Source organism: Mustelus asterias, chromosome 1 (assembly GCF_964213995.1).
Source record: "Mustelus asterias chromosome 1, sMusAst1.hap1.1, whole genome shotgun sequence".
Lineage (NCBI taxonomy): Eukaryota > Metazoa > Chordata > Chondrichthyes > Carcharhiniformes > Triakidae > Mustelus > Mustelus asterias.
The window spans coordinates 130,599,865-130,626,213 of NC_135801.1; the positions used below are offsets into that span (position 1 = coordinate 130,599,865).

The 26,349-nt window shown below is 42.8% G+C and overlaps 1 protein-coding gene across 1 annotated transcript; it reads right to left on the reverse strand.

Moving 5' to 3' along the window:
- Positions 1–221: 221 nt before the first annotated feature.
- Positions 222–23,779, reverse strand: setd9 (SET domain containing 9). Its single transcript, XM_078218918.1, has 6 exons — positions 23,607–23,779; positions 17,717–18,072; positions 13,978–14,101; positions 12,863–12,978; positions 10,729–10,834; positions 222–1,099 (listed from the first exon to the last, which is right to left on the reverse strand). Exons 1-6 carry the CDS (start codon positions 23,690–23,692, stop codon positions 1,012–1,014), a joined length of 876 nt encoding a protein of 291 aa, XP_078075044.1. The 5' UTR covers positions 23,693–23,779; the 3' UTR covers positions 222–1,011.
- Positions 23,780–26,349: the final 2,570 nt, after the last annotated feature.

Sequence of the window (26,349 nt, forward strand, 5' to 3'; positions counted from 1 at the left end):
TTACTAATAACTTGAGATCCTGTGTACAGGGTTCAAGAATTCTGCTCTGCAGAGAACTCCGCAGAATGTGATCTAAATTCAAATTTAGATGAATGCTATATATTAACTGTATTGAAGAACAATTATAAAGTAATAACCTGGAAGTAGGAGGTCCAGGTGTGCCATGAACTTAGTCCCTGACACACAATGTATTAGTAGGAACGTTAACATCAGCTATTACGAAGAGCTTTTATTTCCCCCAAGGGACAGTTCATCTGTAGCTTTAAGACTGGTGATGAAATTGCTGTCCCAGAGGTCCAGTTTTTAGCAGCAGACACAAGTTTGAAGATCATGCAGGATTTGGAGGATGTTTAAGAAAGCAGGTTCCTTGCCATTCTCCAAACAGACGATTATACCACTCCTTGAACCTGTTAGTGCTCAACTCAATGACACAAACAACTCACATTAACACAAACAAAATTATCCCAATTAAAGCTGGGAAATCCTGTGAAAGTGCAATGTTAAAGGCATCTATTGCAGCATTGTTAGCTACCATTCTCACTAGTAATATCCTTAGCACTCCTTAACATCTTGCCGTTGCAGAAATCTTCTGAAATGACATTCCCAAATGTGTTCTCAGCAAGTCTTGCAATGTGTTACTAATGTGAGTAGTGAGATCCTCCAGAGCGAGTTGCTAATGAACTTGTTAATTAGCTTAAATGGCAAATTTAACACCAGGCCAGGCTCCCACATCCTCCTCCTGAGGAGTAGAAAATGAAACTAAGGAAGAGCCTGTGAAACACCCTAATGTCACCATCATCAAATCATGCAACCACTTAAATATACAACAGTTGTGGTAATTGTTATTTTTTTTTAATATAAAATTTACATGCATTTAAAAAGAGGCTAATTCCTCTTTCTCACTCAAATGAAAATGCAACTCATCACTTATTAAAAAACTGTTTGTAAAGAAAAATATGAAACTCCACACTGTTTGGGATAAAGCTTCTGATGTCCCTCGTGTCCTGCTTTTCAGTGTACTATAGTGTAGTAATTAGATAGGAGCTCTTCTCCCTTCTCTATGTCTCGAAGTGCCACAAGCACTACACATCGCAAAGGTCTGCAACACAAAATAAATGGAGATCTTAAGGACCGAAACCAAAAACATTTAAATTGTGAGCACCACAAATCATTATAGAAATGTATGTGTAGCAGCAAACTAATTCAATCCATTCTGGCTGCGCTAACTCTACAGCTATCTATTTTATCTGGTTTTTCTGTTTTTTTCCCCTCTTTTAATATGTCTTCAACCACTTATTGATCTCATCCTTAAACAATGATGGAGTTGGCTTAAATAATGACGTATTCTCTATCGTAAACATTCTACAGGAAAATAGACTTATTCCAACCTTTCTTTTTATGCTCCAGCACTAATCCAAGATTTATACCCATATTACTGATTCACCAATAAGTGGAAGTAATCCTTCACTATTTACTCTCTGAAATCCTTCACAATTCTAATCACTTCAATTAGGTCTTACTACTACAGAGGATAGAGTCCCACGTTTTCAAGTCTTCCCTCAAGATTATACCCTTTCAGTCCAGCATATTTCTATTAAATCCATGTTAATCTGTTTCCCATGGTTCCAATATTCTTTGTATTAACAAGAAATCTAGTATTCCAACTACGATTCAGTGTCTTGTACAGATTCATTATCAACTCCACACTTTTATATTCATGAAGCTCATAGTCCCATTAGTCTGTCTGTGGCTTCTTTTCCCTACACATCAGCATTTAAAAGTTCTGTAATTTCTGTACCTTTAGATTTCTTTGTTTTCCTATTCTACCGATAATTGCACTATTTAGGATATATTTCAACTGTGTTCTTTTACACAAATGTACTACTTGACCTTTATCTTTGATTGAATTGGCTTGCCATATATTTGTTCACTTTGCTGGCCTGTCTTGGTTCTCCCGTAGTTTTCCTCACAGCTTTCAACGTCCCTTTATTTGGTACCATGAGCAAATTTTGATATGATTCTCTCTATTCCCAGGTCCTAATCATGTATATAGGAAACAACAGAAGTCTCAATACATAATCCTGGGCTATATCAGTAGCTCCAACTTGATATTCATTTGCCCCAATTTCTTCTAGCCATGCCACTTCTTTAGCTTTAATAGAACACGACCAATGTTTGCGAAAAATATCTTCAAAACTTATTTGAAAGTCTAAATATGTCACACCCAATTCATTCCCTTTGTTCATCCAGTCGGGAATTTCCTTGAAGAATTTGATTGAGTCAAGCATGATCTGCCTTTTACAAATCTGTGTCCGTAACATTTCTCAGTTCTTAGTAATATCATTTGCTGTTCTAGCAGTACTCCCATCTCCTATTACTGATGGGAGGGTAACTAGTTTAATAGCTTATCTCTTAGAGTTCCAAACATATCGATTCTGGCTGTACCCCTTTCTGATTAAAACACCCTTTCCGCGGTGTGTTTACTTCCTTTTACTAATGTTGCAATATATAATATTCTGATGTGTTTATTTTCGATTCTTGTCCAGTTTGCAGGTTTGGTTAGATCTACCCATAAAATAATTGTTGCTGGTGTATTCCCCATATAAGGATTGCAACAGGTGGATTGAAACTGTATAAAAATATTAGTTCACAAAATTTGTGAAGGGACTGAAAGGAAGGGAATTTGTCATTTGTTTGTTTAATTCTAAAATTTCCCCTGGCCTTCTGTTAACTAACATTAAGTTCCAGAGATGTAGAGGAAAGGATTGCAAAGATGATTCCGGATAGGAGCGAAAGTAACAGGGTAGCTGTTATGGGGGACTTTAACTTTACAAATATTGACTGGAAAAGCTATAGTTCGAGTACTTTAAGGGGGTCAGTTTTTGTCCAATGTGTGCAGGAAGGCTTCCTGACACAGTATGTAGATAGACCAACAAGAGGCGAGGCCACATTGGATTTGGTACTGGCTAATGAACCAGTAAGAAGTTTAACAACACCAGGTTAAAGTCCAACAGGTTTATTTGGTAGCAAAAGCCACACAAGCTTTCGAAGCTCTAAGCCCCTTCTTCAGGTGAGTGGGAATTCTGTTCACAAACAGAGTTTATAAAGACACAGACTCAATTTACATGAATAATGGTTGGAATGCGAATACTTACAACTAATCAAGTCTTTAAGAAACAAAACAATGGGAGTGGAGAGAGCATCAAGACAGGCTAAAAAGATGTGTATTGTCTCCAGACAAGACAGCCAGTGAAACTCTGCAGGTCCACGCAACTGTGGGCGTTACAAATAGTGTGACATGAACCCAATATCCCGGTTGAGGCCGTCCGCGTGTGTGCGGAACTTGGCTATCAGTTTCTGCTCAGCGACTCTGCGTGTCGTGTGTCGCGAAGGCCGCCTTGGAGAACGCTTACCCGAATATCAGAGGCCGAATGCCCGTGACCGCTGAAGTGCTGCCCAACAGGAAGAGAACAGTCTTGCCTGGTGATTGTCGAGCGGTGTTCATTCATCCGTTGTCGCAGCGTCTGCATAGGTCACGGGCATTCGGCCTCTGATATTCGGGTAAGCGTTCTCCAAGGCGGCCTTCGCGACACACGACAGCGCAGAGTCGCTGAGCAGAAACTGATAGCCAAGTTCCGCACACACGCGGACGGCCTCAACCGGGATATTGGGTTCATGTCACACTATTTGTAACGCCCACAGTTGCGTGGACCTGCAGAGTTTCACTGGCTGTCTTGTCTGGAGACAATACACATCTTTTTAGCCTGTCTTGATGCTCTCTCCACTCCCATTGTTTTGTTTCTTAAAGACTTGATTAGTTGTAAGTATTCGCATTCCAACCATTAGTCATGTAAATTGAGTCTGTGTCTTTATAAACTCTGTTTGTGAACAGAATTCCCACTCACCTGAAGAAGGGGCTTAGAGCTTCGAAAGCTTGTGTGGCTTTTGCTACCAAATAAACCTGTTGGACTTTAACCTGGTGTTGTTAAACTTCTTACTGTGTTTACCCCAGTCCAACGCCGGCATCACCACATAATGAACCAGGCCAGGTGTTAGATTTGGAGGTAGGTGAGCACTTTGGTGATAGTGACCACAATTCGATTACGTTTACCTTAGCAATGGAAAGGGACAGGTATATACCGAAGGGCAAGAGTTATAGCTGGGGGAAAGGAAATTATGAGGCGATTAGGTGAGATTTAGGTGGCAGGTTGGGGAAGGAAACTGCAGGGGATGGGCACAATTGTAATGTGGAGCTTGTTCAAGGAACAGCTACTACCCGTCCGATAAATATGTACCTGTCAGGCAGGGAGGAAGCAGTCGTGTGAGGGAACCGTGGTTTACTAAAGAGGTTGAATCTCTTGTGAAGAGGAAGGAGACTTATGTTAAGATGAGACGTGAAGGCTCAGTTAGGGCGCTTGAGAGTTACAAGTTAGCCAGGAAGGACCTAAAGAAAGAGTTAAGAGCCAGGAGGGGACATGAGAAGTCTTTGGCAGGTAGGATCAAGGAAAACCCTAAAGCTTTCTATAGGTATGTCAGGAGTAAAAGAATGACTAGGGTAAGATTAGGGCCAGTCAAGGACAGTAGTGGGAAGTTGTGCGTGGAGTCTGAAGAGATAGGAGAGGCACTAAATGAATATTTTTCGTCGGTATTCACAGGAGAGGGACAGTGTTGTCGAGGGGAGTACTGAGATGCAGGCTGTTGGACTGGACGGGATTGAGGTTCATAAGGAGGTGGTGTTAGCAATTCTGGAAAGGGTAAAAATAGATAAGTCCCTTGGGCCGGATGGGATTTATCCTACGATTCTCTGGGAGGCTAGAGAGGAGATTGCAGAGCCTTTGGCTTTGATCTTTGTGTCGTCATTGTCTACAGGAATAGTGCCAGAAGACTGGAGGATAGCAAATGTTGTCCCCTTGTTCAAGAAGGGGAGTAGGGAAACCCTGGTAATTATAGACCAGTGAGCCTTACTTCTGTTGTGGGCAAAGTTTTGGAAAGGATTAATAATCATCTAGAAAGGAATAATTTGATTAGGGATAGTCAGCACGGTTTAGTGAAGGGTAGGTCGTGCCTCACAAACCTTATTGAGTTCTTTGAGAAGGCGACCAAAGAGGTGGATGAGGGTAAAGCGGTTGATGTGGTGTATATGGATTTCAGCAAAGCATTTGATAAGGTTCCCCATGGTAAGCTATTGCAGAAAATACAGACACATGGGATTGAGGGTGATTTAGTGATTTGGATCAGGAATTGGCTAGCTGTAAGAAAACAGAGGGTGGTGGTTGATGGGAAATATTAGTCCTGAAGTTCAGTTACTAGTGGTGTACCGCAAGGATCTGTTTTAGGGCCACTGCTGTTTGTCATTTTTATAAATGACCTGGATGAGGGCGTAGAGGATGGATTAGTAAATTTGCGGATGACACTAAAGTCGGTGGAGTTGTAGACAGTGTGGAGGGAAGTGGCAGGTTACAGAGGGACATAGATAAGCTGCAGAGCTGGGCTGAGAGGTGGCAAATGGAGTTTAATGTGGAAAAGTGTGAGGTGATTCACTTTTTTGGAGGAGTAACAGGAATATAGAGTACTGGGCTAATGGTAAGATACTTGGTAGTGTGGATGAACAGAGGGATCTGGGTGTCCATGTGCATAGATCCCTGAAAGTTGGCACCCAGGTTGATAGGGTTGCTAAGAAGGCGTACGGTGTGTTAGCTTTTGTTGGTAGAGGGATTCAGTTTCTGAGCCATGAGGTCATGCTGCAACTGTACAAAACTCTGGTGCGGCCGCACTTGGAGTATTGCGTACAGTTCTGGTCGCCGCATTATAGGAAAGATGTGGAAGTGTTGGAAAGGGTGCACAGGAGATCTACCAGGATGTTGCCTGGTATGGTGGGAAGATCATATGAGGAAAGGCTGAGGGACTTGAGGTTGTTTTCGTTCAAGAGAAGAAGGTTAAGAGGTGACTTAATAGAGGCATACAAGATGATCAGAGGATTAGATAGGGTGGATAGTGAGAGCCTTTTTCCTCGGATGGTGATGGCTAGCACGAGGGGGACACAGCTTTAAATTGAGGGGTGAGAGATATAGTTCAGATGTTAGAGGTAGGTTCTTTACTCAGAGTAGTAAGAGCGTGAAATGCCCTGCCTGCAGCAGTAGTGGACTCGTCAACATTAAGAGCATTCAAACGGTTATTGGATAAACATATGGGTGATATTGGAAGAGTGTAGATTAGAGGGGCTTTAGATTGGTTTCACTGGTCGGCGCAAGATTGAGGGCCGAAGGGCCTGTACTGCGCTGTAATGTTCTATACAGTTTTGAGACCCCAGTTTAGAGTGAGCTATTAGTTGAGCAAAATGAGACCAGAACGAGGCTTTGTAAAATTGGAAATTCAATGGTGAATCGGAGATGAGCTGTAGATAACTATTACAGAACTTGTGTTTTTTATTGGACTGAAATTGAAAGTTAGGTTTCAGATCTGCAACTGCAATTGTCCATCTGGTAATTAGATACTGTGCCGCTGGCCAGTTAAAACCAGATGGTGACAATGTTATATTCAAGCTACAGCTTGAGCAGACGAACAAGATGAGGGTACGGCCTTGCAGGACAAGAATTAAAGTGGAGGTGATAATTGGGTGGAGAGGGAGAAGTAAACACACTGATATATCTTGAGTATGAAACCTGTACCACGGGATAGTTTAGAGAGGAATAGGGAGAGGGAAGGTTTGAATTCATGGCTGAGGGGATGGTGCAGGAGGGAGGGGTTCAGGTACTTAAGCAATTGGGGCTCGTACTGGGGAAGGTGTGACCTCTATGAGAAGGATGGTCTACACCTTAATCAGAAGGGGACCAATATTCTGGGGGGTAAATTTGCTAAGGCCATGCAGGGAGGTTTAAACTGATTCGGGGGGGGGGGAGGGATCCTGAGTAGTGGGGCTGAAAGTGAGGGATGCATGGATGGGGACTGCAATGCACGGCATTGCAGAGGTGGGGTGGAGCAGGGTTTGAAATGTGTATACTTCAATGCCAGGAGTATTCGCAATAAAGTGGGTGAACTTGCAGCGTGGATCAGTACCTGGGACTTCGATGTTGTGGCTATTTCAGAGACATGGATAGAGCAGGGGCAGGAATGGATGCTGCAGGTCCCGGGGTTCAAATGTTTTAGTCGAAGTAGGGAAGGAGGTAGAAGAGGGGGAGGGGTAGCATTATTGGTCAGAGATTGTATCACAGTGTCAGAGAGGAGGTTTGATGAGGACTTATCTGTTGAGGTAGTATGGGCGGAGATTAGAAATAGGAGAGGAGAGGTCACCCTGTTGGGAGTCTTTTATAGACCTCCTAAAAGTTCTAGAGAGGTTGAGGAAAGGATTGCGGAGTCAATCCTGCTTAGGAGTGAAAGTAATAGGGCAATTGTTATGGGGGATTTTAACTTGACTAATATTGACTGGAATTGTTATAGCTCTAGCTCGTTAGAGGGGTCAGTTTTTGTTCAAAGCGTGCAGGAAGGTTTTTTGACTCAGTATGTAGACAGGCCAACTAGAGGTGAGGCTATATTGGATCTGGTGCTGGGAAATGAGCCAGACCAGGTGCTAGACTTGGAAGTTGGTGTGCATTTTGGTGATAGTGACCACAATTCGGTTACGTTCACCTTAGTGATGGAAAGGGATAGGCATGAACCTCGGGCCAGTGGTTTTAGCTGGGGGAAGGGTAATTATGAGGCTATTAGGAGAGAATTAGGAAACATAGGTTGGACTAGGAGATTACAGGGACTGGGAACGTCCGACATGTGGAGTTTTTTCAAGGAGCAGCTACTGCGAGTCTGTGATAGGTATGTCCCTGTCAGGCAAGGAGGAATTGGTAGGGCTAGGGAACCGTGGTGCACCAAAAAAGTTTCTTTGTTGGTTAAAAAGAAAAAGGAGGCTTATGTTCGGATGAGACGTGAGCACTCGGGTAGTGCACTAGAAAGCTTTAGATTGGCTAAGAGGGAGTTGAAGAGCGAGCTTAGAAGGGCTAAAAGGGGACATGAGAAGACTTTGGCGGATAGGGTTAAAGAGAATCCTAAGGCGTTCTATAGGTATGTCAAGAACAGAAGGTTGGTTAGGGCAAGTTTAGGGCCAGTTATAGATGGCAGAGGGAAGTTATGTGTGGAACCGGAGGAGATTGGTGAAGCATTGAACCAATATTTCTCTTCGGTGTTCACGCAAGGGGACATGAATATAGCTGAGGAGGACACTGGGTTGCAAGGGAGTAGAATAGACAGTATTACAGTTGATAAGGAGGATGTGCAGGATATTCTGGAGGGTCTGAAAATAGATAAATCCCCTGGTCCGGATGGGATTTATCCAAGGATTCTCTGGGAGGCAAGAGAAGTGATTGCAGAGCCTCTGGCTCTGATCTTCAGGTCGTCGTTGGCCTCTGGTATAGTACTAGAAGATTGGAGGTTAGCGAATGTTGTCCCATTGTTTAAGAAGGGGAACAGAGACTTCCCCGGGAATTATAGACCGGTGAGTCTCACTTCTGTTGTCGGCAAGATGTTGGAAAAAATTATAAGGGATAGGATTTATAGTTATTTGGAGAGTAATGAATTGATAGGTGATAGTCAGCATGGTTTTGTGGCAGGTAGGTCGTGCCTTACTAACCTTATTGAGTTTTTTGAGAAAGTGACCAAGGAGGTGGATGGGGGCAAGGCAGTGGACGTGGTATATATGGATTTTAGTAAGGCGTTTGATAAGGTTCACCATGGTAGGCTTCTGCAGAAAATGCAGATGTATGGGATTGGGGGTGATCTAGGAAATTGGATCAGGAATTGGCTAGCGGATAGGAAACAGAGGGTGGTGGTTGATAGTAAATATTCATCATGGAGTGCGGTTACAAGTGGTGTACCTCAGGGATCTGTTTTGGGGCCACTGCTGTTTGTAATATTTATTAATGATCTGGATGAGGGTATAGTTGGGTGGATTAGCAAATTTGCTGATGACACCAAAGTCGGTGGTGTGGTAGACAGTGAGGAAGGGTGTCGTAGTTTGCAGGAAGACTTAGACAGGTTGCAAAGTTGGGCCGAGAGGTGGCGGATGGAGTTTAATGCGGAGAAGTGTGAGGTAATTCACTTTGGTAGGAATAACAGATGTGTTGAGTATAGGGCTAACGGGAGGACTTTGAATAGTGTGGAGGAGCAGAGGGATCTAGGTGTATGTGTGCATAGATCCCTGAAAGTTGGGAATCAAGTAGATAAGGTTGTTAAGAAGGCATATGGTGTCTTGGCGTTTATTGGTAGGGGGATTGAATTTAGGAGTCGTAGCGTTATGTTGCAACTGTACACAACTCTGGTGCGGCCGCACTTGGAGTACTGTGTGCAGTTCTGGTCCCCACATTACAGGAAGGATGTGGAGGCTTTGGAGAGGGTGCAGAGGAGGTTTACCAGGATGTTGCCTGGTATGGAGGGGAGATCCTATGAGGAGAGGCTGAGGGATTTGGGATTGTTTTCGCTGGAAAGGCGGCGGCTAAGAGGGGATCTTATTGAAACATATAAGATGATTAGAGGTTTAGATAGGGTGGATAGTGATAGCCTTTTTCCTCTGATGGAGAAATCCAGCACGAGGGGGCATGGCTTTAAATTGAGGGGGGGTAGTTATAGAACCGATGTCAGGGGTAGGTTCTTTACCCAGAGGGTGGTGAGGGATTGGAATGCCCTGCCAGCATCAGTAGTAAATGCGCCTAGTTTGGGGGCGTTTAAGAGATCCGTAGATAGGTTCATGGACGAAAAGAAATTGGTTTAGGTTGGAGGGTCACAGTTTTTTTTTTTAACTGGTCGGTGCAACATCGTGGGCCGAAGGGCCTGTTCTGCGCTGTAATGTTCTATGTTCTATGTTCTATGAAAGGACAGTGATGTTTCAATCCTACAAAAATATGGGAGTTGCAAGCACCAGGTATTAACTTGATCTGTTGGAAGTGTCACCAAATACACTGCCGCAAGCTCAAACTTAGATTTGGAGATGGAGACAATTTCATCTTTCAGGGTAGCAGAGAAGTTAGTGGAGTGAGGGTTTGAGAGGTTAGTCACGTCAGTGGGAAATGCAGAGAGGCAGTGGAGGTGGAAAATGGGTGACCATCTGAGGAGGGGGGAAAGCAGGAAGGAAAAATTAGAACAGGAGTGTCCAGCGACTTAGACTATCAAACCGATTTGAAACTTTAACCTCTTCTGGGGCTATGACATGGGCAAAGACAATAAATAAATATCAATGGTGTTCACAAAGTAAAGATGTCTCAAATTCTGCCGCTGGGAATGCAGTAGTGATAGAGGATTCAATTGTTAGAGGGGCTGACACAATCCTCGGAAAAGCAGCCAGCTTTATAATTAAGGACCCCATGCACCCCAGACATTCTCTCTTCCACCTTCTTCCGTCAGAAAAAAGATACAAAAGTTTGAGGTTACGTACCAACCGACTCAAGAAAAGCTTCTTCCCTGCTGCCATCAGACTTTTGAATGGACCTACCTCCCATTAAGTTGATCTTTCTCTACACCCTAGCTATGACTGTAACACTACATTCTGTACACTCTCCTTCTCTATGAACGGTATGCTTTGTCTGTATAGCACACAAGAAACAATACATTTCACTATGTTAATACATGTGAGAATAATAAATCAAATATGCAGTCATCGTCTAAATCTCTCAACTGAAGGTGGTTTTGGATAGATATATATCTGTAAAGCTTTCCATTCAATATATTTTGATGGCAATTGGAACCAACCTTTCTATATCGTGACCATAGTTAACATTCGGAATATACTGACGGAGCTCTACAGGAAATGTTGCAGGAACGTCAAACTCCTGATAACATACATTAGCTGCTTTCTCTGAAACAAAACAATATACAGGATTATAAAGGCAAAATACTGCTGGAATCTGAAACAAAAACAGAAAATGCTGGAGAAATTCAATGCGCAGGATTGGTTTTTATTTAAACACACTATTGAAATCTGCAGATTTTTTTTCTTTAATTTTCCGAATGCTTATTGCAATACTTGAAGTTCCTAGTTGCTGCCAGCTTTCAAATTCTGGCTTAATCCACAATTGTTAGCAAAGCTTTTCATGGCATTTCATTGATTGTATGGCATGTGGTACATCACACTAAGTCCACTCCTGAATGTCCTAATAATTTATTTGTCATGAACCTCAACCTCTCCAAAGTTTCTGACAGAGTCTGACACTGTGCACTTTTTAAACAAGTCACCATTATATGGCTCTCCATCAAAGTTATAGCCATGGGTTTGTTTTGTTTCAAATATTTCTATCTCTGCTAGCTAGCCCTTTCACTGAGTTTTCCGAGGGATCTCGGACCTTTTCACATTTTAGCATTTCTTCAAATCAATAACCTCAGCATTCATCATCAATTTTTTCTGGCAGCAAAGACATTCTCCTCAAGAAACCTTTATGATTCTGAGGGGTATCATACTGGGTGGATGTGGCGAAGGTGTTCCCTCTTGTTGGAGAATCTAGAACTAGAAGACACTTCTTTAAGACAGATATGAGGAGCATTTTTTCCATCAGGGGACCAAGAGTCTCTGAGACGCTCTTCCTCAAAATGCAGTGGAAGTAGAGTCTTTGAATATTTCTAAGGCAGAGATAGATAGATTCTTGATTAACACTCCCTAGTGAAAGGTTATTGGGGGTAGGGAAAAGGTGAAAAGTTATTAGGTGGGAATGTGGGGTTGAAGATGCAATCAAATCAGCCCTGATTTAATTGAATGGCGAAGCAGGCTTGAAGGACCTGCTCCTAATTTGTATGTTCATAATATCCTGGTCAATATTCCTCTACATCACTAAAACAGATTATCTCGTCACTGTCTTTATAGGAACTTGCTGTGCACAAACTGACTTGCTGCGTTTCCAAAATTATAACACTGATTACACGTCAGAAAGGTATGTCATTAGCTGTAAAATACTTTCGAACAGCTTGATGCTATGAGCAGCGCTATAGAAATGCAAGGTCTTCTTTCTCTACACTGAATGTAATTCATGTTGCATGCTATCTGTTATTCTATTATGGTAGCCATGATTATCCATTTTTAATTAGTCATTTAGAAGAAGTAAATAAGTGGTCCCACTTCTCAAATGGTCATCACTCATGAACTGTAACAAAAGCCCAGAGATATTACACCTATCACATCTGCTCCTTTCTCGTTAAAATATATATGCATTAAGACCAAGTTCAAATAAAGAACTAACCATGCCAGGCTGATATAGATTTGTGTAGGAACACAGGTGACAAATCAATCTCCCTCTGCCTACCAGAAGCCAGGTACAATGGACTGGGGGGACTTGTCCATTGCTTTTCTATCCCAATAGAACTTTTGTAATTTTAAATTACAGGCAGCACTAGGCACTGTATGAGATGGGTCGCTTATGTGTTTATGTATTGTCAATAAATCTGATTGGTACTGTACTCCATAGCCTAAGCCATGTACTTGTTCTACTGTCCTCTGAAGTCAAGGAGATCATGGGACATGTAGGCAAAGCTGAAAACCGTGAAGAAGTTTTCCTGTTTGGGCTTGTTATACATGAACTGAATGAGTAAAGTCAGACCTTGGTCATAGGAAGCATGAGTTCACTTATGTTAAAGTATTCTGCTGCTGAGCACAAGGAAAGTATGCGAGATTAAAGTCTAGATATGCATTAGCGTGCATTCCTAGTTGACTTTATCAATTGATTTTCTTGCTTTCACCATCTCCTCTGAACGCAGATAGAACTTCACACCTTTTTCAATTGCTAATTCTGCCTCCTAGAATCTCAGTTTGTTTTCTGATGAGTTACACATTTATTAATTACATGGTTCCTATTTGTAGTAACAGGTTTTATAAATATGCAAAAAGAATGTATCGTACCATTCGAACAGTTGTTGACATATTGGCCCACAGCTAATGGATTGACTGGGGTTTCTGAAAGCCAAGTGGCATCGCTTGTTTTATAAGGACCAAGCCTGTCCCGCCCGTTGCATGATCTGAAAGTTAGAGAAACATCCATGCAAACTAACTTATCGTAAATCTGTAAATAGTAAACATTTGATCAGAAAGCTACATTTTTTTGAAAGTTCCCAATAATTAATGGTTTGTCATGTCCCATTAAATAAGGGTTTAGAAAAAATGTGGCCCAATATTGCAAAGTGTCAAGAGTTTTGCCACACTACCACAGAATGCTGTGATTTGAATGTGAACCTGCATTTCACCCCATCCAAGATTCTCAGTCCCAGGTACACCATCACGGGCAGGACATGTGAGAAACTAGGGAAGAGAAGGCAAAATTGGAGGACAAGTCACTGTGAACAAGTTTTATGTACCATCTTCAGTCATACGGATCTGAAACGTTAACTCTGTTTCTCTCCCCACAGATGCTGCCAGACCTGCTGATTTTCTTCAGCATTTTCTGTTCTTGTTTCCCATTTAGACTGAAGTTTTGATTTGAAGCATTTACTAGAAGATTTATTATATACTGACCAGGAGTTCCATGAAATCCTGGAATCTTTCGATTGGAAGTAAATTGTACAAACACACCTACTGCCATTCACTTGGTTGCCATTACAGCAGAAATGAAAATCCGCATTCATACATCATCTTTAACATAATAAAAAGGATTCCACTCCTTCATGAGACTTTATCAAATAAAATGTTATCCCAAACCAGAAGATATTAGGTCAGGTAAACAAAAACATGGTGAAAGAGGTTTTAAGAGAGAGAGGAAGAGAATTCTGGAGCTTAGGGCCCAAGCAGCTGAAGACCAGCTGGAGTGATGGAAATAATGGACTCGCAAGAGATCAGAACTGGAAGCAATCAGAGATCTTGGAGGGTTGTAGAGTGGATGCAGAGATAGGGAGGGGTGAGTCATTGAATTCAGTTATGAATTCCTACTACAAACTACTTTCACAAAATTAAAAGTGCACTCAGGATTTTAAAAGTGCGGTAACTGTGCTCACACCTGGAATTATAAAGCAAATAAAACTTACCTATAAATAACTTTAGAAATTCCTTTATCATTCCCATCAATCAACACACCATCTATACATCGAAAAATGAAAGGGTTGCAAATTGACTGGAAAAGGATTGGCTCATACTGCTGATAGATAGTACCTGTTATTCATGAAAACAGAGCATCTGTTAAATACGGCTAATGATGTGCTGCTTAGATTTTATCGAAACACACATACTTAAACCATCTGAAAGCAAGGGATGGTCTTATTATAAAGTGAAGTTCTAGCTTTTCAAATTTAGCCAAGAACCTATTTGGCTTCAGTGATCTGTACGTTTACACATAATTTACAAGTACTTGTAATCAAAGGGAAATAGGGGGGAGGTATTTATTCTGCTTTATTTGATTGACTGAATTCATTTTTGAAGCCAAAAATTGCTAATTTAGGGGGAATAATGTAGTCCCAATCTGAAACAAATCCTTGCCTCAGCAGGGATGGAGGGTTAAAACCTGCTTTTTTCGGTAGAGTTTTCTACATTATTTACACACACACACATGCTTAGGTTGGAAATGCAAATTGGCTTTGGATGCAAAACTCGCATACCATTGCTATTGAGTTGGGTGATCAGCCATGATCGGAATGAATGACGGAGGTGGCTCAAAGGGCCAGATGGCCTCCTCCTGCTCCTATCTTCTATGTTTCTATACAGCAGCATACTCAAGTGTCATTAAAATGGCACTGAGTCACATGTGGAAATATATGAATGGATGACTAAAGACTTGGTCAAAGAGATATGTTTTAAGGAGCATCTTAAAAGGAGGAAGGGGAGGTAGAAAGGAGGATAGGGTGGGAATTCCGGTGATTACGGCATAGACAGCTGCAGTCACAGCCGTCACTGGTGGTGTGAAGAAAGTTGAGAACGCACAAGAGGTCCAAATTGGAGGAGTGATCCAGGGCTGGGATCAGTTAGAGATAAGGACATAGAGGGATTTAAAAACAAGGATGAGAATTTTTAAGCCAAAGTGCTGCCAGGAAGGCAATGTGGATCAACAAGTATGGAGGTGATGGGTGAACTGCATCTGCTCCGAGTTAAGAACATAAGAACATAAGATAAGAACATGAGAAGGCCATCTAGCCCCTTGAGCCTGCCCCACCATTCAATAAGATCATGACTGATCGGATAGTGGTTTAGTTCCACTTACCCGCCCGCTCCCCATAACCCTTAATTCCCTTATTGATCAGAAATCTATCTACCTGTGACTTAAACATATTTAACGAGGTAGCCTCCACTGCTTCAATGGGCAGAAAATTCCAGAGATTCACTCCCTCAGAGAAGAAGTTCCTCCTCAACTCTGTCCTAAACTGACTCCCTCTTATTTTGAGGCTGTGTCTAGTTGTTGTTTCCTTTCCAAGTGGAAAGAATCTCTCTGCCTCTACCCTGTCTAGCCCCTTCATTATCTTATATGTCTCTATAAGATCACCCCTCAGCCTTCTAAACTCCGAGTACAGGCCCAATCTACTCAATCTCTCCTCATAAGCTAACCCCCTCATCTCCGGTATCAACCTGGTGAACCTTCTCTGTACTCCCTGCAAGGCCAATATATCCCTTCGCAAATAAGGGGACCAAAATTGCACAGTACTCTAGTTGTGGCCTCACCAGTACCCTGTACAATTGCAGCAAGACCTCCCTGCTTTTATACTCCATCCCCTTATTTGACACAGTCAGAAATTTCGGATAAACTCAATCTTGCAGATGGTGCAAGGTGGGAGGGCTACAGCAGAGCATTGGAATAATCAAGTTCAGAAATAACAAAAGCATGGATGAAGGTTTTGGGTGACAGCAACTAGAATCCAAAATAACATTACTGTCCTAAACCCACCTTTGTATGTCATTATTTTGAAACACCATGGAGTTCACCAGGAAACCTTTATCAAGATATGAACTTTCAAATGGCTTAAAAGATATAAACAGATTTAAAACCCTGAGAGAAACAGTTGTTGAGAATTAGCAAATAATGAAAGCCTGCATATCCCATCAGTGAGTACCATAGTGAACACTGACAGCCAGGATGTTCCATTTAATTGTCATACAAAGACAGCCATAATTCAGAACCAATGAGTTATAATCCTGAGTCAATTAATAATGAATACTGTTTGTATGAGTGTTTATATGTTCACTGTGACATTTGCTGATGGCAAAGTAAAAAAACTGGACAAAAATTCCCTGAACTCCATGATATAAAATATAAGATATAATATACATATAAACATCCACAGTAAATACTGGGTGAGTTGCAACAGTCAGATTCAAAATATACCGAGAACTCCTGTTTGGTTTTGTCAATAGGAACCCCATGTTTAAAGTGTCAACATTTACATACTAGATATAAAATCTGTTAAGTAGCAATAGTTACAATCTCAGTCCATTTGTATGCAGCAAGCATACAGTTCCATTGAAATTCCACTTGGTGGCACTGCAGAATAACTTGTGAAGCCTCCTGCCATCCAGCAGTTAAGAGTTAGTCACAGCCTGCTTTAGGCTCCTGGTCAGATACCCATAACTACACTCCTAAATCAGAAATATCACCCCCAATACCTGATCATTCATTCCACTCCATACATCTGGAGTTCTCATGTGCATTGATCAGTCTGCGTTTGGTTCCACACCAATTAGGACTCCGATTTCAGCCGAACTCCCCTCCCTCAAACCTGCCCCACCGGCCGTGACCCCACTGTGAGTATTCACCAGTGTCACCCACTGCCCTCAGAGCAGTGTAGTATGTGACAGTCCTTCCGCCAACACCCTCACACATCTCCTCTTGACACCGCACCACGCTCCAAAAGCTTTTTTCAGCCCTGCATCTATCAGGATGTTCTTGGGTTGCAATCCTCCCTTAACAAAGAAATGGCAACCCCTCTCCCCCACCTGCCAAAGCTGTCAGACTTTCTGGTGATTGAACGCCCTCCTTCCGACTACCATCAGTTGCAGGATTTGGTAACTCTCCCCCACCAAATGATCATCTTGAAAATTCTGCTAACCTCACCTCCCCACTATTGAAAGTCATTTTGAGCATATTGCTGAAGGTCATTTCTCCCCTCCCCCACTTTCCGAGTTCCTAATCCTACCCTTCCCACCCAGGAAGAAGAGGAGCAGTGAGGAGGCGGTAAACAAGGGAGTGAGGGGAAGCTGAGAGGGGGAATCAGGAAGTGACAAAGGTGAATGAGAGGAAATGACAGCAGTGAGTAAGGCTACAGAAGGAAGGATGGGGGGGGGTTGCAGAAGGAGAGCTGGCAAGAGGGGAGGATGGGCAAAGGAAATTCAGAATGGGTGAGGCTGGAAAGACTGAGCGGACATGCAAAGAAGCAGGTACAGGAGAGGAGAGGGGATATGGAGGTATAAGCAGTGAAATATTATACTCACAGCAACTAGTGCAAATGGTTTCAGCAGACAGTGTTTTAGGTAGGCCAATACTAATCTACAAAATAGGTAAAAGGTAAAGTCATCATAGTCCCAGAATACCATAGGCTGCTGGCCCCTTTGAGGGGGAGAGCTGACTGGTGGTGATTTAACCCAAGGATCACCACACCTCAGGCAAGGGGCAAGGTTGAGAAGGCAAGCCCTTCATGAATAACCTCAGCCGGTCAGTGAATCTGCAATTTACAGAATAAAGCAGCAGACACATCACCACAAACAGCAACTTAACATGATGCATATAAAATGCGATCAAAGAATGGCAGGATCTAAAAGTTGTAAAAAAAAAAATGACTTCAGTACCAGGATACATGCAAACAACTGCTCCTTTAGGCACCTTTCCTGTTGTAACAAACACCCCTCTTCCTGCAAAGGAAAGCGAACTAATTGCTCGATTGGTAATGAATCCAAGTGTTTCAAACATTGCTTCAGCTGGGTTCAGTTCCATTCCACTCACTTTTGTTTCTGTCATTGACTGAAAGTGAGTTAACATATCATGGTATTTAGATTGGCTATTTTTTGGCAGCAGTTTAAGAAACTCAGCTTGATTACTCAAATCACTCAGGAACAAAGTACGAAGTAGCTTCAGTAGTGACGTCTCAACCACTTGGTCAGAAATAACTTTATCCAAAGAATCTTCTGCAACAAATCGGACTGTCCTGTAATAATCAATGAAAAGGATTAGTTACATACTTTGAGAACGCCCCCTGGAACACCCTCCCTAACAGCACTGGAGTTGTATCTACACCACATGGACTGCAACAGTTCAAGAAGGCAGATCACCATCACCTTCTCTAGGGCAATTAGGGATGGGCAATAAATGCTGGCCTAGCCAGTGATGCCCACACCTCGTGAAAAAAAATCTTTTTAAAAAAAAAAATCACTGTGCTTCTGGGAGTGAATAATCAAATTCTGGCCTTGGGGGGGACATGGCACCTGTATAAGCCAGATGGGTCGCATCTGAACAGAGCCAGGACTGAGTTCCTTGTGAGGGGTTTAGCTAGTACTGTCAGGAGGACTTTAAACTAACTTGGCAGAAGTGTGGGAATCAAGAAGAAATATTGGAAAGGAATATCAGAATGTACTAAATAATTTTTAAAAAATGTCTTTCCATTCTTAAAGTGACAAAGCCAGTGCGCAGAGTGGACCAGCGAGCCCAAATCCATCTCCTTGGTTGCTACAAAAATTAACTCCAATTCAGGTGTCCCCTCAAGAGACACATACAGGATCCAAGCTGACAAGATATGGCATTGCATCTCACATTGGGCTCGATCTGACCTTTGATCTTAGCCAAAAGGCTGAGAAGCCACCATAAATACACAAAATACTGGGAGGGATTGGAGGCAGGTTGCTAGCGGTGTGCCGCAGGGATCAGTGCTTGGTCCTCTGCTCTTTGTGATTTTTATTAATGACTTAGAGGAGGGGGCTGAAGGGTGGATCAGTAAATTTGCTGATGACACCAAGATTGGTGGAGTAGTGGATGAGGTGGAGGGCTGTTGTAGGCTGCAAAGAGACATAGATAGGATGCAAAGCTGGGCTGAAAAATGGCAAATGGAGTTTAACCCTGATAAATGTGAGGTGATTCATTTTGGTAGGACTAATTTAAATGTGGATTACAGGGTCAAAGGTAGGGTTCTGAAGACTGTGGAGGAACAGAGAGATCTTGGGGTCCATATCCACAGATCTCTAAAGGTTGCCACTCAAGTGGATAGAGCTGTGAAGAAGGCCTATAGTGTGTTAGCTTTTATTAACAGGGGGTTGGAGTTTAAGAGCCGTGGGGTTATGCTGCAACTGTACAGGACCTTGGTGAGACCACATTTGGAATATTGTGTGCAGTTCTGGTCACCTCACTATAAGAAGGATGTGGAAGCGCTGGAAAGAGTGCAGAGGAGATTTACCAGGATGCTGCCTGGTTTGGAGGGTAGGTCATATGAGGAAAGGTTGAGGGAGCTAGGGCTGTTCTCTCTGGAGCGGAGGAGGCTGAGGGGAGACTTAATAGAGGTTTATAAAATGATGAAGGGGATAGATAGAGTGAACGTTCAAAGACTATTTCCTCGGGTGGATGGAGCTATTACAAGGGGGCATAACTATAGGGTTCGTGGTGGGAGATACAGGACGGATATCAGAGGTAGGTTCTTTACGCAGAGAGTGGTTGGGGTGTGGAATGGACTGCCTGCAGTGATAGTGGAGTCAGACACTTTAGAAACATTTAAGCGGTTATTGGATAGGCACATGGAGCACACCAGGATGATAGGGAGTGGGATAGCTTGATCTTGGTTTCAGATAAAGCTCGGCACAACATCGTGGGCCGAAGGGCCTGTTCTGTGCTGTACTGTTCTATGTTCTATGGACAGGAAGCACAAATATAGAGAATAGTAAGTTAATAGGTGAAGTTGGAGTAAGGGAGAAAGTATTCACGTCTAAATCAGGGTTACTGTGCAAGTATATGAATGTACAGTGTGTAGTAAATAAGACAGGGAGTTACAGGCACAGATTGCATTGTGATGCGAGGAAAAACGTTTTCACACAGTGAGTGGTTTGGTCTGGAGTACACTGCCTGGAAGTGTGGTGGAGACAGATTCAATCGAGGCATTCAAGAGGGCATTAGATGATTACTTGAATAGAAACAATGTGCATGGGTATGGGGAAAAGGCAGAATGGTATTAAACCATGCATTTGGAGAGCCAGTGCAGACATGATGGGCCAAATGGCCTCCTTCAGTGCCGTAACAATTGAGAGATTCAGGACTAACCACCTGCAGGTTGAGAATGGTGCTTCTTGAGCTATTTCTAACTAGAACATACATAATATATTCCTGGAATAAGACCAATTAAATAAAACTAAGAATCTTATTATCTTGGACCCTGCTGAAATGGTGAGACCATCTTCCGGTCTGGAACCCCAGTCTCTCCACAACACACGTTGCCATTGCTTGTTACCAGAGGAAACTAATTTACATCCTACCTCTGGGCTCCCAGACCAATTACAAAGGTTGGGCTTCTGAATGACGTTTCTATCTGGTCAAAGCAAGGATTTCTAATGAAAGAAACCACAGAATGGGTTACGAAAGATCGAAGATTCAGGGAACAGCTCATAATTGGCTTAATAACCTCAACCAGTTCTTAATGACTTACCCAACAGGTACAAGGGGATTCCTCATCCTTCTTCAATCCCACTTTTATGCATTCATGTTATTTCTAGTATTTCCTCACTAGCAGCTTTGCAATGGAACAGGGTCACGTTAAGAGATGGATCATGTGACATCACCAATGATGTCACCAGCTGTTTGTGTGGACAAACGGGAAGTCTATTTGAACAGCCGGTAGAGTTAACATCCTTTGGTCTTTGTTTGTTTAAAGCTCCGAGGCCCGCAGCCTATCTTTTAAAACCGCCACAACTGAGCAATTTTACCCTTTCATTTTAATGGACAGGAATTTTACAGCTTGACACTCGAACAAACTGAAACCTCAGCTCCCTCTATTGCAAAGTGACTGATAACAACTCGCATATCTCCCTGTTTGAGACTTTCCAATCCTGATGCTGTCCATGCACTGCACTTTAGGAAGGTTGAGAAGGCCTTAGAAATGGGTACAGAAGAGAAATGGAATGGGATCAAAGATGAAGTGCCTTAGTTCTGTAGAAAGACTGCTGAAGCCGGAATTGTTATCTTTGGAGGAGAGGAAAAAGTAAGTAAAGATTTGTATTTATATAACATTTTTCACAACCACCAGATATCTCAAAGTAATTTAGCATCAATTAGGTACTTTTCAAAATGTTGCAATATGGGACAGACAGTGCTAATTCTACACACAGCAAACTCCCAAAGACATCAATGTGATAATGACCAGATAGTCTATTTTTGTGATGTTGATTGAGAGATAAATATTGGTCAAGACGCAAAGGATAACTTCCTTACTCTTCTTCAAAATAGTGCCATGGGTTCTTTTATAACCAACAAACATACAGACAGGTTTAACATCTCACTTGAAAGACTGTGCTGCGCTCCCTCGGTACTGCACTGGAATTGCCTTGTTTATTGCGCTCAATTCCTGGAATTGGATTTGAACCCAGAACCCTATGACTTAGAGCAAAGGTACTACACACTGAGCTGCAGATGATACAGATGGAAGAGTTGATTTTTTAAAATTATTTTATGGTATGTGGGTGTCATCACTGGCAAGGTCAGCATTTGTTGCCCTTGCCTTGGACTGAGTGGCTTACTGGGGCCTTTTCAGAGGACAATTAAGAATCAACCACATTGCTGTGGGTCTGGAGTCACATGTAGGCCAGACTGGGTAAGGATGGCAGATCTCCTTCCCTAAAGATTATTGGTGAACTAGATGGGTTTTATGTACAACATAGTCACCATTACGGATGCTCCTTTTAAATTCCACATTTATTAGTTGAGTTTAAATTCCACCAGCTGCCACAGGGTCCCATGACCCCAGAGTATTATCCTAGGCCTCTAGATTACTAGTCCAGTAACATAATTATTATGTTGCCATCTCTCCTCATTTAGAATTTAGATACTTACAGTCATGAATGGTTCTGATAGTGGAAATAAAGAGAAGCTGTTACAATGGTAGAAGAGTTAATAACCAGAGGGCACAGATTTAAGGAGATTGGCAAAACAGCTGGAGATGATGCAAGGTTTTTGTTTTACACACAGTAATTTGTGATGGTCTAGAATTCACTGCCAGAAAGGGCGGTGAAATAGATTCAATATCATTCAAAAGAAATTCTATGTGGAAAGAGCAGGGGAATAGAATTAATTGCATAGCTATGAAAAAGTGCCAGCATGGGTGCAATAGGCCAAAAAGCTTCCTTCTCTGATCTATCATTGAATTATTTAATGAAAGCACCTCTCCTCCAGAAACAAACGCTACACAATGAACTTTTTAAAAGACCATATCCTCTCACTTAGCTATTGCCACTGTAGATTTATTTGTATCATATGCACACGGAAATCCCAGTATTAACAAGGTTAAGTAAGGAGTGTTCAGCCCTTCCAGTTTTTCAAAGTGAAAGTGTCACGACAGGTACTTATTATAAGGCAAATGAAATGTTTATGAGTACATTTTTGAAGTGAGATTTGGATATTTTCCCCAAATTTAAAATAATGCACCTGGAGAAACTCTCTTCCTTTCCCTTTAATTATGTACATCAATAAAATATTTGCTTGGTGTAAAATGATACAAAGTTTCCAATTTCAAAACTGTGGCAATAAAATGTTACACTATTCAGCAGTTTGCCAATTTAATTCTAATGAGGTTTGATTACTGATGACATGATTGAAAGTAGATATCATCCTGGCTTCTCGGCCTTTTGGCTAAGATCAAGTGTAGTATGAAGAGGATGCTGCACTTGGTTGAGGTCATTGGGTTACATTGAAGCTTCATATTCATATGAAGCAATTTTTAAAAGTGACATCTCGACTTTTTGGCTAAGATGCAAATGAGATCAAGCCTTGGAGGCGGAATCCTCCCCCTCCTCCAATCAGCTTGGCTCATGTAGATCAGGCCCAAGACAGGGTGGAGGGTTGCATGCCCTGTTTTGTCAGCTTGGATCGGAAATGTCTCAACTTGTTGAGACTCTGAATTGGACTTGATTTGATTGAATTGGAAAAGTATTAAAAAAAACACTCCCTGGAGAAATTGCAATTTTACTTCTGTACTGAACGGGTGATATTTTCAACATTTAAATTATATGATTTAACATTTAGGTGTATTTACTATTTGGTGTACATTGATTTAGTTAATATTTTCAGTTATTATAGAACCATAGGATTCCTGGAAGCCTGCGCCAACAACAATCCCACCCAGGCCCTATCCCTGTAGCCTTGCATGTTAATTATGGTCAATGCACCCTAACCAGCACGTCTTTGTGGGAGGAAACCGGAGCACCCAAAGGAAACCCACGCAGACACGGGTAGAACGTGCAAACTCCACACAGACAGTGACCCAAGATTAAAATTGAAGCTGGCTCCCTGGCACTGAGGCAGCAGTGCTAACCACTGTGCCACCCAATTTCATTTAATATCTTACTCTTTAGAACGTTGTATTTATTGCTGAATAAATTTATTTCTAATAGTTTGTGTTGCTGTATTAAATTGTTCAGTATTGTGTTAATTACACAGTTTAACGTGTGTGTGGGGAGGTTGTTGGTTATTTATTGACTGAGCCGGTGCTTTTACCTTTGGTTTTTCCACAGGTTCAGGGCGATCCAGGGCACCAGCCGGTATCTGTAGCGATTCCAGCCCCACACCAGCTTCTTCAGCATCGCCACGACTGCCTACCCGAGGCCCCGGCTCTTCCCCAGGGGGGGAAGAAATAGGCCCGGTCCAGTCCAGCCCCGCCCCCCCTCTCCTCCGCGCCCCGCCCCCTCTCCTCCGCGCCCCGCCCCCTCTCCTCCGCGCGCTGCGCCCCGCCCCCTCCTCCGCGCGCTGCGCCCCGCCCCCTCCTCCGCGCGCTGCGCCCCGCCCCCTCCGCGCGCTGCGCCCCGCCCCCTCCGCGCGCTGCGCCCCGTCCCGCCCCTACCCGCTGTGCCCCGCCCTCCCACTTGTGCCTCGCCCTCCCACTTGTGCCTCGCCCCCCACTTGTGCTCCGCCCCCCTCGCTTGTGCCCGCCCCCCCGCTCTGAGCCCGCCCCCCGCTCTGAGCCCGCCCCCCCGCTCTGAGCTCCGCCCCCGGTGGGGTTTCGGGTTGAGCTGCTGCAGATGTGATTCAGTTGATGGAGCAGTGCTGTCGGTGTTATCAGTGTTAATCTGGTTGTTAGTGTAAGCCTGGTTGTTGCAGTCAGTAATTCGAGACCAATATCTGACCCTTTTTTATTGGTTTTTGCTTTTGATAAAATGCAGCAATTCCCCCCCCCCCCTTCAGCCCGCCAGATTCTCTGGGTAACAATCCCATGATTGAATCTGTCTCCCCCACTCCCTCAGCCGGTACATTCCAGGTCATAACCACTTCATAGAATCATAGAATCCCTACAGTACAGAAAGAGGCCATTCGGCCCATCGAGTCTGCACCGACCACAATCCCACCCAGGCCCTACCCCCATATCCCTACATATTTTACCCACTAATCCCTCTAACCTACGCATCCCAGGACACTAAGGGGCAATTTTAGCATGGCCAATCAACCTAACCAGCACATCTTTGGACTGTGGGAGGAAACCGGAGCACCCGGAGGAAACCCACGTTGTATAAAAAACTTCTTCATCTCACTATTGCGTCTTTTGATAATCACCTTAAATCAGCATCCTCAGACTGTGTGGTTCTTGATCCTTCCACCACTGGGAACAGTTTCTCTCTATCCACTCTGTCCATAGGATCATACAAAATAGTGGGCCATTCGGCCTATCGAGCCTACTTCACCATCCAGTAAGATCGTCTTTGATCTCTATGTGGACTTAGCTCCATTTTCCTCCCCCCCTCCCAAAACCCTTGACTCAAATCAATCAATCAAATCAAATCAAAAATCCAACTCAGTCTTGACTATGTTCAATTACCCAGTCTGCAATTCCAAAAACTAAAAACAGCACCTTCATGATTTTGAGCACCTCCATCAAATCTCCTCTTAACCTTTTCTTTTGCAAGGAGAACAATTAAACACGTAACTGAAGTTCCTCAGCCCTGGAAGCATTCTCATTTTTTTCTGCACTCTCTTTAATGCTTTCACATTCTTCCTAAAATGTGGTTCTTGTGGTGAACCACTGCAATTACATGTGTATGCCTGGACACACCCATGCTGCACCTGGCCCGAGACTCCTCCCTTTCCACCAGGGCGAGGTATAAAGGTGATGGTTCCTCCTCCTCGCCTCAGTCTGGGCCAGGTCAGCTACAAGGGTGTGCTCCTGTTCTTTGCGAAAAAAAGCCTGTTAATTCACTCACTCACTGGAGTCCTCGTATCATGATTGATAGTGCATCAGTTCCCGAACACAGTATTCCAGTTGAGGTTCCAGCAGGATTTAATACAGGTCCTTATAACTTTTTTGCTTTTGTACTGTTACAATCCCAGCTGATAATACTGGACAAATCAGATCCCAGAATGAAACATGGCTTGATAGATCCTAATTTTTTTTAGAAACTGTGGAGGAAAGTTACTGAACAAATTCACAGGATTTGGTGATGAACTTTTAACAAAAAGAATAAAACATTTATTAGATAAGAAAAAATGAACTATATTACACCAGACAAAAAGGTTGGAAAGATCTTAATGCAAACACAAGAAAATGTTTCAAATATTAACTATTCCTTCACCCCACTTATATTTTACATATGCATACAAATTCAGAAAGGTAAAGTAATTTACTATATCTATCTTATGCTCTAATATTTAGGGTCATTTTGTAGCACTAGCCAACTAGCAAACTGTGATCAGACACACCACACCACACCACAGTAACTGACAGACATGACCAAAGCAGATTCTGTGGATTTCTCAACAACCCGCCCAGATGCTTGTCACACCGTGAGCCAACAGCTCTCACTGAAACTCTCTCTTTCTCACAAGGATTTCTAATCTCCACATTTGAAGATCTTGCCTTGGAATTCTCTCCAAACGTCGCTCCCACTCAGATGGCTTCAACCATGATCCACCTCCAGAGTTTCAATCTTGCCTTATGAGATTCCTTTCTTCTGGATTTCATGTACACTCAAGCTTCACTTCCCAAACACACCTTCAGATCTTTAGTCATACATAGCATCAGTGCTCTAAAAGGATACCTTTGCCCTTGTGGCTTGCAGCACAGAGTCACCAACCTTTGGCTGTCCTCTTGGATCTTCAGGGATTCTCTTGAGCCCTGTTTGCTTCAAGTGTACTCTCCACAAATTTAGAGCCTTTTTCTTTGCTCCTTTCTCTCAATTTTTACCTAAGGGCATCTATTTCTGATCTCTGTCTTTTTCCCTTATCTAGGACCGTCTTCTGGGAACTCTTTCAG

Coding starts and splice junctions, on each gene's coding strand:
- setd9 (XM_078218918.1), bottom strand. CDS start 23,692: ATGCTGAAGAAGCTGGTGTGGGGCTGGAATCGCTACAGATACCGGCTG. Junction 18,073..23,606: donor AACCTGTGGAAAAACCAAAG/GTAAAAGCACCG, acceptor TGATTATTACAG/GACAGTCCGATTTGTTGCAG. Junction 12,979..13,977: donor ATTTCTAAAGTTATTTATAG/GTAAGTTTTATT, acceptor TCTAACTTTCAG/ATCATGCAACGGGCGGGACA.